At 50.2% G+C, this 13,533-nt stretch overlaps 2 protein-coding genes across 3 annotated transcripts in view; one reads left to right on the top strand and one right to left on the bottom strand.

The window, feature by feature from the left end:
- Nucleotides 1–814: 814 nt before the first annotated feature.
- Nucleotides 815–4,803, bottom strand: LOC119978779 (phosphoglycolate phosphatase). Its single transcript, XM_038820650.1, has 2 exons — nt 4,158–4,803; nt 815–1,514 (listed from the first exon to the last, which is right to left on the bottom strand). Exons 1-2 carry the CDS (start codon nt 4,774–4,776, stop codon nt 1,192–1,194), a joined length of 942 nt encoding a protein of 313 aa, XP_038676578.1. The 5' UTR covers nt 4,777–4,803; the 3' UTR covers nt 815–1,191.
- Nucleotides 4,804–11,253: 6,450 nt separating this feature from the next.
- Nucleotides 11,254–13,533, top strand: part of e4f1 (E4F transcription factor 1) — a 45,006-nt gene continuing 42,726 nt past the window's right edge. Inside the window, exon 1 of one of the 2 annotated variants that reach the window (XM_038820140.1) lies at nt 11,254–11,358. In XM_038820140.1, coding sequence (XP_038676068.1) covers nt 11,295–11,358 — 64 coding nt within the window. In that variant the 5' untranslated portion in view covers nt 11,254–11,294. Of the gene's footprint in view, nt 11,452–13,533 lie in introns of both variants that reach the window. The other variant, XM_038820139.1, reaches the window with a different exon arrangement.

The following is a 13,533-nucleotide window of genomic DNA, read 5'->3' as shown; positions in this document are numbered from 1 at the left end:
TCCACCCAACAGCCCTGGGTGATATCTGACTCAGGCTTTAAAGACCAAGTCAGATATCAGTTCATATCACAAGATCGGGTCAATGTCACATAACTCTGATAGTGAACATTCTCCTTGCGCCTGTGTGGGTCGCCACCCCCACCACCCAAAGATGTGCCAGGGTCGGTGTATTGGCCATAGTAAATTGCACCTCAATGGGAAAAAAGTAATTGGGTACACATTTATTTTTAAAAACTCTGATAGTGAATAGCAATTACCACAGATCCTGGCATTTGTTGATGCTCTGCTGTTTGACTCCAATGGGGTGTTGTGGAACGGGGAGAACCTGATCCGCATTTAGGATCTTGATAAAATAAAAGCAGAAATAAATAGATCTGGATCAACTCAGTGTTTTGATGTAGTGGTGAGGACCAACCATTTGCACATATGGTTCACCTTTCCTTGTGCAGTTAACTGCATGGTATATGATTAGGAGCTATGTAAAGTGAGGAACCGATTTAGAAATGAAGCCAAGAACAGGAATTAATATCCAGCCTTGGAGCACAGCCCATTTCCTATCATCAAAGCTAAGGTCACCAGGTGCAGATTTGAAGCAGAACTAAAGCTCCTGTTACTATTTCAGGATTGACAGCATTTAGAACAGAAGGTCAGTTACTGAAATGGGCCTCTAGTTTAAATGTGCTACTGACAATGCAGAACTGCCACACTGTGACAAGACTGCCATCCTCAATTTTGTCATTTCTATGATCCAACTAATTTGAACTGTAAAGCACAATCCATTCCAGGACTTAATCAAATGCTACAGCACTACAACTGAAGAACAATAATATTTTATTTTGATCTATTGTCTCAAAGCATCTTGTAGAATACAGAAAGACCAGCATTACTGTACCCTAGCAAACAGTGTCATTAACAGACATGGTGTCAACCACCTCTCCGCCAAGCAGGCACCATGCTGCCATATCATGAGTAACAGCATCTGGTCTGTCACTGAAACACAACTTTGTTGCAGCCTCATTCAGGACAGACAGCAGCATGATTGTTACAGTCACTTAAATAAACTTTACACAAGAACATTTAACACTTGCCACTGCAGAGGTATTCAGAATATTACAGCGATTGTACAGTACAAAGGATAACTCAAGATAAATTTAAATCCATTCATTAAAACAGCAGGATGCTCTGCTTTTGTCAATCAAGTGCTGGAAGCAAGTCAGCTATGCTGTCCACATAATAGTTGGGAACTAGCTTGTGGCGGTCGGAGGCATCACTTTCCTGATGTGCCCTCACCTCTTCCAGGGTGGAAACACCAGTCAGAGTCAGGATGGTGCGAAGGCCACAGTTAGACCCCATGAGGATGTCGGTGTCCAGTCGATCTCCCACCATGATTGTCCTGTTCAGATCGACGCCATGCTCTTTCACCATACACTCAAACATAAAGGTGCTGGGCTTGCCGATGACATGAGCGGTGCGATTCGCTGCTGCTTCGACTGCCTTCACCAAGCAGCCTGTGCCTGTGGAGAGGAGAGAAAAGGGTTAATGTCAAGGTATTGTCATCATCTATGACACGAGTTTAGAGGATAACTCTGGAAGCACAGCAGCTTTAGTGCAAGATTGTGAAGGACACAATTAGGTGGTCAGTGAAGAGAGGTTAAAATTACCATGGAAAAGATCTTCACCCCACTGTAAGAACTGTCACAACTTGCAAAAGCTCCTGACGTTCCCAACATGACAATGTTGTCGTTGAAGCTGTAATGAATGATTTGTACCATAGGAATCTTAGTAATTGAGCCCTGCTCTGCTTATTTTGCTTATTCTTTTATGGCTTTTTTGTGACCAAAATATCGTGGCTTAAAATCATGCAACATGCACACTGCACCAGCTTCTTCTCTCAGGTGCCAGATTTAATCATTTAGAAGGCACATGGCTATATAACTAACACTTGATCCAGGGTTCTGAACTGGTTACAATTATGCAAAGGGTCAGAGAGAAATTTCCCCGTACCTGAATAAGGATGTTATTTTTTCTCCTTTATTAGTCCAGAGTTTTTGCCTCTCCCAGGAGTCTACATAGAAAATGAGCAGGAAGAGGCCATTCGGCCCTTCAAGCCTGCTCCACCATTCATTATGATCTTGGCTGATCATCCAATTCAGTAGCCTAATTCTGCCTTTCCCCCATATCCTTCGATTCCCTTTGTCTCCAAGTGCTATATCTCACTGCTTCTTGAAAACATAATTTGGCCTCAACTACTTTCTGTGGAAACGAATTCCACAGGCTCACCATTCTCTGGGTGAAGACATTTCTCATCTGTCTGAAATGGTCTACCCGATATCCTCAAGACAGTGAGCCCTGGTTCTGGACAACCCCACCATCGGGAACATCCTTCTTCCATCTACCCTGTCTAGTCCTGTTCGAATTTCCTACGTTTCTGACATTCCACCTCAAGCCTCTGAACTCCAACGAATACAATCCTAACTGACTCAATCTCTCCTCATACATAGAATCATATTCATCCTGCCATCCCAGAAATCAGTCTGGCAGACCTTTGCTGCACTCCCTCTAGAACAAGAACATCCTTACTGAGATAAGGAGACCAAAACTGCACACAATATTCCAGGTGTGGCCTCACCAAGGCCCTTATAATTGCAACAAGGCATCACTGCTCCTGTACTCGAATCCCCTCGCAATGAAGGACAACATACAATTTGCATGCTTACCTTCAGCAACTGGTGTACAGGTCTCTTGCACATTCCCCTCTTATGGCCATTCAGATAATAGTCTGCCTTCCCATTTTTGCAACCAAAGTGGATAACCTCACATTTATCCAAACTACCCTAACTCACTCAACTTGTCCAAATCACATTGAAGGATCTATGCATCCTCCTCACAGCTCAGCCTCCCACCAAACTTTGTCTCATCTGCAAATCTGGCAATATTACATTTCGCTCCCTCATATAAATCATTACTATATATTGTGAATAGCTGGGGTCCCAGCACCGATCCCTGCAGTACTCCACTAATCGCTGGGGTCCCAGCACCGATCCCTGCAGTACTCCACTAATCGCTGGGGTCCCAGCACCGATCCCTGCAGTACTCCACTAATCGCTGGGGTCCCAGCACCGATCCCTGCAGTACTCCACTAATCACTGCCTGCCATTTGGAAAAAGACCTGTTAATTCCTACTCTTTCTTTCCTGTCTGCCAATCAGTTTTCTGCCACCATGTGGCAGGTTAGGGCTGAGAAGTGTCTAATCATCATGCTCCAACCATCATGAGTGTGGCTGACTTGAAGTACGAGCTGCTCTTTTCCTGACTGTAAATTTCAAAGTATATCCACCCATAGTCCCATACTGTACTGATTTATGCTGCTGGCAGAGTGCGGCACATGATGTAGTGCAAAAGACCTGTTAAGCCTGAGCCCGGACCAGGGTTCAATTCCAGCTTTGGGTGATGGTCTGTGTGGAGTTTGTATGTTCTCACCATGTCTGTGTGGTTTCCTCCCACGGTCCAAAGATGTGCAGGTTAGGTGGATTGGCTATGCTAACTAAATTGGTCCTTATCGTGTCTAAAAAGAAGTGGGATTACGGGGATGGGGTGGGGCTGTGGTTTTAGGTAGGGTGCTCTTTCAGAGGATTGGTGCAGTCTTGATGGGCCAAATGGCCTCCCTCTGTACTATAGGGTTTGTGAGATTCTTCAGCCCCCCCCCACCCAAAAGCTTCTCCCTGTGCATCTGCTGGCCTTTGGTAATCAGTACAATGGTACATGGTAACCAATAAGCAGTAATTGACAGAGACATTATAAGTGGACACAACTGAGCCCCTAGCCAGACAAACATTAGCTGTAGGAACCAATGATGTCCTGCTGCCAGATGAATGGAGCACAATAATGCACTTGCCTTTTAATTTCCTAGTCCAAGGCACTTAATACTGGTGTAGTGTTTTACTTAGACATACTCAATTAATTAACTAATCTAATTTTCACCAGCTAACTGATACACCAATTTTGCTGTTCATTCATTGTTACAGATTCAGGATTAGACAATCCAATCCAATCTCCAAAATACCAGGAATTAACTAGGTACAACAACACAAAGTATCCTTGTATAAAACTTCACCAAACGTGAAACATCCTGTCAATGCTTCTCTCTCCCCTCCTTACCCGGGATGCCGCCTCCCTCCAGCGGAAGCAGGGTGTCGGTATTTGTGGCCAGGAAGATGCAGGCGGGATTCCGCAGGTAGCGGGCGGCCCGGCACAGCTTCATGTAAGTGAAATGCTCGTCGAAGCCGACCAGCACGGCGCCCACAGCGGGATCGAGGGGCTCGGCCGCCCAATCGTGCATGGGCCCGGAAGTGTGCTCGGGCCCGGAGCCGGAGCCGGAGCAGGCGATGCCCTGGGCCTGCAGCTCCCCGCGGAGGGCCGCGCCGCCGATCAGGTAGACGGAGCCTTGGAGCCTGGCCTCTTGCCGCAGGTAAAGGGCGGCGCAGGGCGCGGTGCCAAAGACCTGTTCAGGCCGAGCCTCGAAGCCCAGGCCCCGCAGCTTCTCCCCGTACATCTGCCGGCTCTTGGTGCTGTTGTTGGTCAGGAAGAAAACCCGCTTCCCCCGCTCCTGCAGCCGGTTAATCAGCTGCACAGCCCCGGGGATCGGGCTCTCCCCTTTCCACAGCACCCCATCGCAGTCAAACAGCAGAGCATCGACTGAGGCCACAACCTGAGAGCAAAGAGGCCCCGACAAGTGAACGCAACCAGCGGCCATGGTGAAGATGCAGTCCCCTGGCATAGGCCCGCCCCTCCTCCTCCTCCTCCTCCTCCTATGACCACCCCGCCCTTAAAGCAGCAAAATAGCCAGACTGATCCCAATATAACCTCCTTCCTCCCCTCCCCTCCCATCCCATCTCAACACTCCACGCTAGTTCCTCAAACCAGTTCACTGGTCCCCAAACTCTCCCCATTTGCCCAAACCACATCTAGGAATTCCCTCAACTCATCTTTATATACACAAACTACAGTTATGACGTGCTATTTTACGTGAATTAATATCCATTTACAATGAATTAACATCTCCATCAGGACTTTGGAAACATTATTCCTACAGAATAATGGCAATCAACAGAAAAGCCAGTAGATCAACACCCAGGATTCCATTACTGAGGAACACTTTCACCGGCAAATGGACACACTCTTATACCTATAGAGTTTATTTCGACCACCCGCATCAGGATGATGAATGTCTCCATACTACCACCAATTAGCACTGATCATGAAATTTACAATGCAGGAGGCCCTTCGGCCCATTGAGTCTGCACCAGCCCTTGGAAGGAGCACCCTATCCCTGGAAACCAGCCTAACCTTTTGGACACTAATAGGCAATTTAGCATGGCCAATTTACCTTGCTCTTCTTTGGAGTGTGGGAGGAAACCGGAGCACCGGAGAAAACCCACGCAGACATGCAGAGAATGTGCAAACTCCACAGAGTCACCCTAGGTGGGCATTGAACCCGTGTCCCTGGAGCTGTGAGATAGCAGTGTTAACCACTGTCCCACCCCCGATTGTGTGATGCTGGAGGTTTTGATGCATTCACATGTCTCGGCTTCGTAATTACCAGCAACTGTCACACAACGCTGCGATGCGCATTGCAAAAGTTTCAGCTGTTATGCCCAAGTTGAGTAAAAGACGGCAGGAAAACAGCAATGTGGCAAATATAACACCTTTTATCTTATTAGCGTGGCTGAGCCAGCAGACTTCATTGACTCGGCAATGAATATATGCTAATGGCTTTAGCACACTTCAGGACCTCTTGGCAACCTTGTGCTACACATAGAATTTACAATGCAGAAGTAGGCCATTCGGCCCATCAAGTCTGCACCGGCCCTTGGAATTAGCACCCCATTTAAGACTACACCCATAACCCAGTAATCCCACTGATCTACCGTCAATTACCACGAGACGAGAATGGTGAAACAATCAAGGCTTTATTGCACAAGATGTTGTGCCTCCTGCAGCTGGAACCAGAATGGAAGCAGCACAGGAGAACATATACTTTTATACGCTGCCTGCTGGGAGGAGCCAGCAGGCAGGGATTTACCGTAGTACATGCAATATACAGGCAGTGCCGTAATACATACAGTATATCACTAAATGGTGTTTACCACATTCACCCCCTGTTTAAAAAAAGAATCCGGCGGGGGTGATGAAAACATTACAAATTCAGTCTGTTGGGGGCTTTGACCCTCTGCCGCGATCGCCTCAGTCATGGTGGTGATGTGGGCACCGACGTGGTCACCTGCGACTCCGGGAGTGTGTTGTCCTCGTCACCCCTGAGTGGATCCAGTAGGAGGACGGATCCTGCTGGGGTGGGGGCTGCGGTGAGGTTCGCTGGAAGGAGGGTGGGTGGCACAGGGGTGAAAGAGGCAACTGGGGGGGGGGGGGGGGGGAGCGGTGTCAGGTCGGGGGTCATGGGTGGGGACCCAGCAGCTGCCAGGTCCCGGAGGGAGACTGTGTCCTGGCGCCCGTTGGGGTGTGCCACGTAGGCGTACTGCGGGTTTGCATGGAGGAGGTGGACTTTCCCGACCAAGGGATCCAATTTATGGCTCCGCACGTGCTTCCAGAGGAGGGCGGGTCCAGGAACTGTCAGCCATGTTGGGAGGGACACCCCGGAGGTGGACTTCCTGGGGAAGGCAAACACATGTTCGTGAGGGGTCTCATTAGTGGCGGTGCAGAGGAGCGACCGGATGGAGTGGAACGCGTCGGGGAGGACCTCCTGTCAGCGGGAGATTTCTAGACCAAAGGGCCAGCAGGACGGCCTTTCAGACCGTCCTGTTCTCCCTCTCCACCTGCCCTTTTCCACGGGGGTTGTAGCTGGTCGTCCTGCTCGAGGCGATGCCCTTGCTGAGCAGGAACTGACACAGCTCATCACTCATGAAAGAGGATCCCCGATCACTGTGGATGTAGGTGGGGAAACTGACCAGAGTGAAGATGCTGTGCAGGGCTTTAATGACCGTGGCAGTAGTCATGTCAGGGCATGGGATGGCAAAGGGGAACCCGGAGTGCTCGTCAATTACGTTGAGGAAATACACATTGCGGTCAGTGGAGGGGAGGGGCCCTTTGAAGTCCATGCTGAGGCACTCAAAGGGGCGGGAGGCCTTCCGCAGGTGCGCTCTATCTGGCCGGTAGAAGTGCGGCTTGCACTCTGCGCAGACTTGGCAGTCTCTGGTTACGGTCCTGACCTCCTCAGTGGAGTAGGGCAGGTTGCAGGCCTTGACAAAATGGAAGACCCTGGTGACCCCCAGATGGCAGAGGTCATAGTGGAAAGCCTGGAGTCGGTCTACTTGTGCGTTGACACATGTACCGCCGCGGGATAGGGCATCGGGGGGCCCATTTGAGTTTCCCCGGTCGACACAAGATCTCATCGTGATAGGTGGTGAGCTCGATCCTCCACCTCAAGATGTTGTCATTTTGATCTTGCCCCACTGTGTATTGTTAAACATGAAGGCAACCGACCATTGGTCAGTGAGGAGAGTGAATCTCCTGCCGGCCAGGTAATGCCTCCAATATCACACAGCTTCCACAATGGCTTGGGCCTCCTTTTCGACAGAGGAGTGCCGAATTTCGGAGGCATGGAGGGTGCGGGAAAAAGCCACGGGTCTGCCTGCTTGGTTGAGGGTGGCGGCCAGAGCTACGTCCAATGCATCGCTCTCCACCTGAAAGGGGAGGGTCTCATCTGCTGCGTGCATCGTGGCCTTGGCAATGTGGTTGAAGGCCTGGCGGGCGGCCTCAGCCGTCAGGGGGAAAACTGTGGATTTGATGAGTGGGCGGGCCTTGTCCGCATAATTCGAGACCCACTGGGCTTAATACGAGGAAAAACCCCAGGCATCGTTTCAGGACCTTGGCGCAGTGGGAGAGGGGGAGTTCCAGGAGGGGACGCATGCGGTCGGGGTCGGGTCCTAGGACTCCATTTTCCACTACGTAGCCAAGGATGGCTAAGCAGTTGGTGCGGAACACGCATTTTTCCTTATTGTATGTGAGGTTAAGGAGTTTGGCGGTATGGAGGAATTTTTGGAGGTTTGCATCATGTTCTTGCTGACGTTCTTCCCGCAGATGGTGACATTATCTAGGTACGGGAAGGTGACCCGCAGCCTATACTGGTCAACCGTTCGGTCCATCTCTCGCTGGAAGACCGAGACCCCATTGGTGACGCCGAAGGGAACTCTAAGGAAGTGTTAGAGGCGGCCATCTGCTTTGAACCCAGTGTATTAGCGGTCCTCCGGGTGGATGGGGAGCTGTTGGTAGGCGGACTTCAAGTCAACTGTGGAGAAGACTCGATACTGTGCAATCTGATTGACCATGTCAGATATGCATGGGAGGGGGTACGCGTCGAGCTGCGTGTACCGGTTGATGGTCTGACTGCAGTCAATGACCATCCTGTGCTTCTCCCCATTCTTCACTCTCACTACTTGAGCTCTCCAGGGGTTGTTGCTGGCCTCCATGATCCCCTCCCGCAGAAGCTGTTGGACCTCCAACCTGATGAAGGTCCTGTCCTGGCACTGTACCATCTGCTCCTGGTGGCGACGGGTTTGCAGTCCGGGGTGAACAAAGAACAAAAGTTCGCAAACAGTGAAGGTGGATCAACCTTAAGTGTCGCAGACGGACGGCGGGGGGGGGGGGGGGGGGGGGGTCCTCCCGCGGAATTTCAAAGTAAGGCTTTGGAGATGGCATTGAAAGTCCAAGGCCTAGTAACAGGGCAGCACAGAGGTGGGGGAGGACTTAGAGCCTGAGGTTGCTGAACTCAATGCCCTGAACGGTGAGGGTCTTGACACAGTACCCCGGATTTCAACGGAATGGGATCCGGAGGCCATGGAGATTTTCTGGGTGATTGGGTGTACCGGGAGGGAGCAGCGCCTTACTGTAGCAGAGTGGATGAACCTCTCTGTGCTCCCGGAGTCAAAGAGGCAGGTCGTCTCGTGCCCGTTGAGCTTCACCGTCGTCGTAGCAGTCGCGAGGTTGCGGGGCCGAGACTGATCCAGGGTGATAGAGGCGAGCTGCAGAAGATGCTGGGAGGTCCCGGGCTGATCAGCGTTGGTGGAGGTATCAGTAGGTAGCGAACAGCCAGACGAGCACGGTTCCTGAGGCGCGGGCCAAAATGGCGAAGGTGGCAGTGCCCAGGGGGCGCACATGGCGGGCGGCATCAAAGATGGCAGCGCCCCTGGGTCGCCGTGGGGGGTGTAGAAATGCCGGGCCTGGAAACAGCGGCGACCGACCGGGCCTGGCAAACGTAAAAGTGTCCCTTCTTCCCACACCCGTTGCAGGTCGCGCTCCGCGGCGGGCAGCACTGCCTTGGGTGTTCACCCTGTCCACAAAAATAACACTTGGGGGCCCCCCCAGAGTTGACTGGCTGCCGCGTGCCGCAGGCTTGTGGTGAGCTGGAGTCGGCAGCTGGTGGGGCCCACGATCCCGACGGGGGTGCTGCGTGGTAGGGGGTGTAGGCCTCCAGATTATGGGAGGCCACATCTTTTTTAAAAATAAATTTAGAGTACCCAATTCATTTTTTCTAATTAAGGGGCAATTTAGCGTGGCCAATCCACCTAGCCTACACATCTTTGGGTTGTGGGGGCGAAACCCGCAGACACGGGGAGAATGTGCAAACTCCACACGGACAGTGACCCAGAGCCGGGATCGAACCTGGGACCTCGGCGCTGTGAGGCAGCAGGCCTAACCCACTGTGCCCACGGGAGGCCACTTCTAGTGAATTAGCAAGCTGCCTAGTCTCTGCAAAATCGAGCATACCCCCTTCCAATAGTCGCTGGCGGGCGTACGTTGACTTCATACCCATGACATAAGCGTCTCTGATTAATAGTTTGGTGTGTTGGACTGCCGAAACTGCCTGGCAGTCACAGTTCCTACCGAGGATCTGTAGGGCCTGCAAGAAATCGTCCAGAGTCTCCCCGGGAAGTTGCCATCTCGTGGCCAGGAGGTGCCTGGTGTACACTTGATTCACTGGTTTAACATAATGTCCCTTTAGGAGCGTCATCGGAGCGTCATCGCGTCCGAATAGGTGGGTGCATCCCGGATGAGGGGAAACATTTCAGGGCTCACCCGTGAGTAGAGGACATGGAGCTTCTGTGGATCCAAGAGTTCTTCAGTGGCTGCTCTGAGATAGTCTTCGAAGCAGGCTAGCCAGTGGTCGAAGGTGGACGTGGCGTTGGCTGCGTGAGGGTTCAGCTGCAGACGATCAGGCTTGATTAGGAAGTCCATCTTTTAAAAATCTTGTGCAATAAACTGATGTACCGTCAATTACCACGAGACGAGATTGGTGAAACAATCGAGGCTTTATTGCACAAGATGTTGTGCCTCCTGCAGCTGGAACCAGAATGGCAGAAGCGCAGGAGAGCACACACTTTTATACACCGCCTGCTGGGAGGAGCCAGCAGGCAGGGATTTATCGTAGTACCTGCAATATACGGGCAGTGCTGTAATACATACAATATATCACTAGTGGTGTTTACCACACCCACCTAACCTTTTTGGACACGAAGGGCAATTTAGCATGGCCAGTCCACCTAACCTGCACATCTTTGGACTGTGGGAGGAAACCGGAGCACCCAGAGGAAACCCACGCAGACACGGGGAGAACGTGCAGACTCCGCACAGACAGTGATCCAAGCCAGGAAACAAACCTGGGACCCTGGAGCTGTGAAGTAACTGTGCTAACCACTGTGCTACCATGCTGCCCAATGAGACACAGACCATAACATCTGAAAGAGCAAATATGGAAACTGTTCAACTTTTCCTCCTGCCCAGCAAATGTTTTTGCAGTCCCAGTCGCTCAGTTAATGGGGTGGGGGTTAATCTCAGGGTCATTGTTCGATTCCCGTACCAGCCTCCCCGGACAGGCGCCGGAATGTGGCGACTAGGGGCTTTTCACAGTAACTTCATTGAAGCCTACTCGTGACAATAAGCGATTTTCATTTCATTTCATTTTATATGCAGGAGAAAAATCTGAACAATTGAACTCTATAGCCACTTCTATAATTCATACGATCCCATTAATTTTGATCAGGTGTGAAACATACATGGGAACTTAGCTAAGATCCCATCCCCACCCACTCAACATCTAATTTTGAAGTAGGTTGAAAATGATAACTTGGACCACGTTGCGCAGAGTTAATGGACTACATCTCCCAGTGTACAATGCGCCGCGCAGTCGCAGTAACGCGCGCACTATCCTCCGCTGGCTCCACCCTTGGCGGCAGGTCGTAAACCCGCCATTTTGCTCCTTGCGACAAGGGAGAGGAAGTCCTGATGAATTCCGAGAATACGGCAGAGAGGCAGCCTGTGGTGGCCCCGAGCGGCGTCGGCGAGGAAGGTAACGCGATGCCCTGGCTCGGCTCCGGCCTCGGGTCCAGATCTTTCTTGGGCCATCTGGGCCGGAGGCGGTCAAGTCTTAGTAAAGGCCAGGGTCAGTAAGGCAAGTCCGGAGGTTGAAAGGCGGTCAATTCAAGTGGGACCCGCTGCATCTCGTTACCGGCTGATACTTAACCCTGAGTCTCCACCAAGAGTCCCCAAGCCTAGTCTCGATCGCCGTCCCCATGCCCACTTCCTATCCACTCACCCTCTTGCCCTCTCTCTGCTCCCTGAGCCCAGCTCTACTTTAGTCTGTGCCCACTCCTGCCTCTCTGCCTGCCTGTATTTATACCCCCCTATGTGCCCTCTGCCCACTCCACCTTTGTTCTTTGTGCCACTTCTACCTGCATGCTCGCCTCCATTCCCCCTCTCCTATCTCCATTGACATTAGTGTGCAATTCATACATATAGCATAAGCAGTCCTGAATGGTGGGTTCATTGGCTTTTTAACCTCCTGATGAATTTCCAGTTGCAATACTCTACATTTGAGCCTACAAGGCCACCTTAGTGTTAGTACATTTCAGCACTTAAGTTTATATTGTAAAACATGCTCCCATCTCCTATCTCTATTTCCCTCTCTTAGCTTCACCCCATACCGTCCACCATTTTTACAGGTATAGTGGCCACAGCCAGTTAGGCCTAGATCATGGCAGATGGTGGTCACTGGAAATGCAACTGAAGGCAGAAACCTTCCAAGTACTATGTTGGCAACAACTTGAGTAAGATTTAAAAATTCAGCATTGGAAATAAAGGATATGGGGTGGCACAGTGGTTAGCTCTGCTGCTGAGGACTTAATAATAATAATCTTTATTGTCTCAAGTAGGCTTACATTAACACTGCAATGAAGTTATGAAAAGCCCTTAGTCGCCACATTCTGGCAGATACACGGAGAGAGAATTTAGAATGCCCAATTCACCTATCAAGCATGTCTTTTGGGACTTGTGGGAGGAAACCAGAGCACCCAGAGGAAACCCATGCAGACATGGGAGAATGTGCAGACTCCGCACAGACGGACCCAAACCGGGAATGGAACTTGGGACCCTGGTGCTGTGAAGCGACAGTGCTACCCACTGTTCGATACTGGCCCCGGGCCACTGTCCGTGTGGAGTTTGCACATTCTCCCCGTGTCTGCATGGGACTCACCTCCCACAACCCAAAGACGTGCAGGGTAGGTGGATTAGCCACGCTAAATTGCCCTTTAATTGGGGAAAAAATAATTGGGTACTCTAAGTTTATTTTTTAAAAAGGAGGGGAGGGAGAGGGCAATAACCATAATATAATTTTCAAAAGACCTTGTATCTGCAAAATTGCTGTCTACAAATCCTACTTTTCATGTTACACTGTCAACTTTTACAATAAAAATGTCAACCTGTGTGAATATGTGTATATAACTGGGAGCATTGCACTGTCAGTACTACCGTCTTCTGGATGGGAGGTTTAACTGAGGCTTGGATGAACGTAAAAGATGCCATTGGAACTATTTCAGAAATGAGTAGGGAAGCTATCCGTGATGTCCTGGCCAATATTTATCCTTCAATCCACACCACAAATAACAGACTATCTAGCCCATATCACATTACTGCTTGCGGGAGTTTGCTGAGCGCAAAATAGCTACTGCAAATTAGCTACTACATTTCCTACATTACAACAGTGACTGTACTTCAAAAAGTAATTAATTGGCTGGAAAGCGCTTTGAGCTGCCAAAATAAATGCAAGTTTGCCGCCTTGTCATTCTGTAATTACCCCATACCTCCAGTAATGGAACAAGAAGAACAGTTCAGTTTTGAATCTCCTATCCACTTACACCTTCCAGATGCCCAAAAGGTTTTATAATTAATCTATAATCAAGCAAAGATAATAGTTCAAACTAGAGACAAAATGCACAATTTGAAAATGGAGATGGAATCACACCTGCATGCTGTGGTCTAACTGTTCCAACCTTCTTACCTGGTCTTGAAAACTGCGCTGAAACCTTTGACGGCCAGTGCTGCTTGGAGCGTGCATCAAAAGACTCCTTGCATGCTCCAGTGCAGTCCAGCTCCAGTGGATTAAAGGAGGCCATACCCCCTTTTTTTTACTGCACTGGCTGCCATAAAACAGCTAGGTTTAAACAGTGTAGTGAAATTGACAGGCCAA

The sequence above is a fragment of the Scyliorhinus canicula genome, chromosome 15 (assembly GCF_902713615.1).
Source record: "Scyliorhinus canicula chromosome 15, sScyCan1.1, whole genome shotgun sequence".
NCBI lineage: Eukaryota > Metazoa > Chordata > Chondrichthyes > Carcharhiniformes > Scyliorhinidae > Scyliorhinus > Scyliorhinus canicula.
This window is presented reverse-complemented; position numbering and strand designations above follow the sequence as displayed.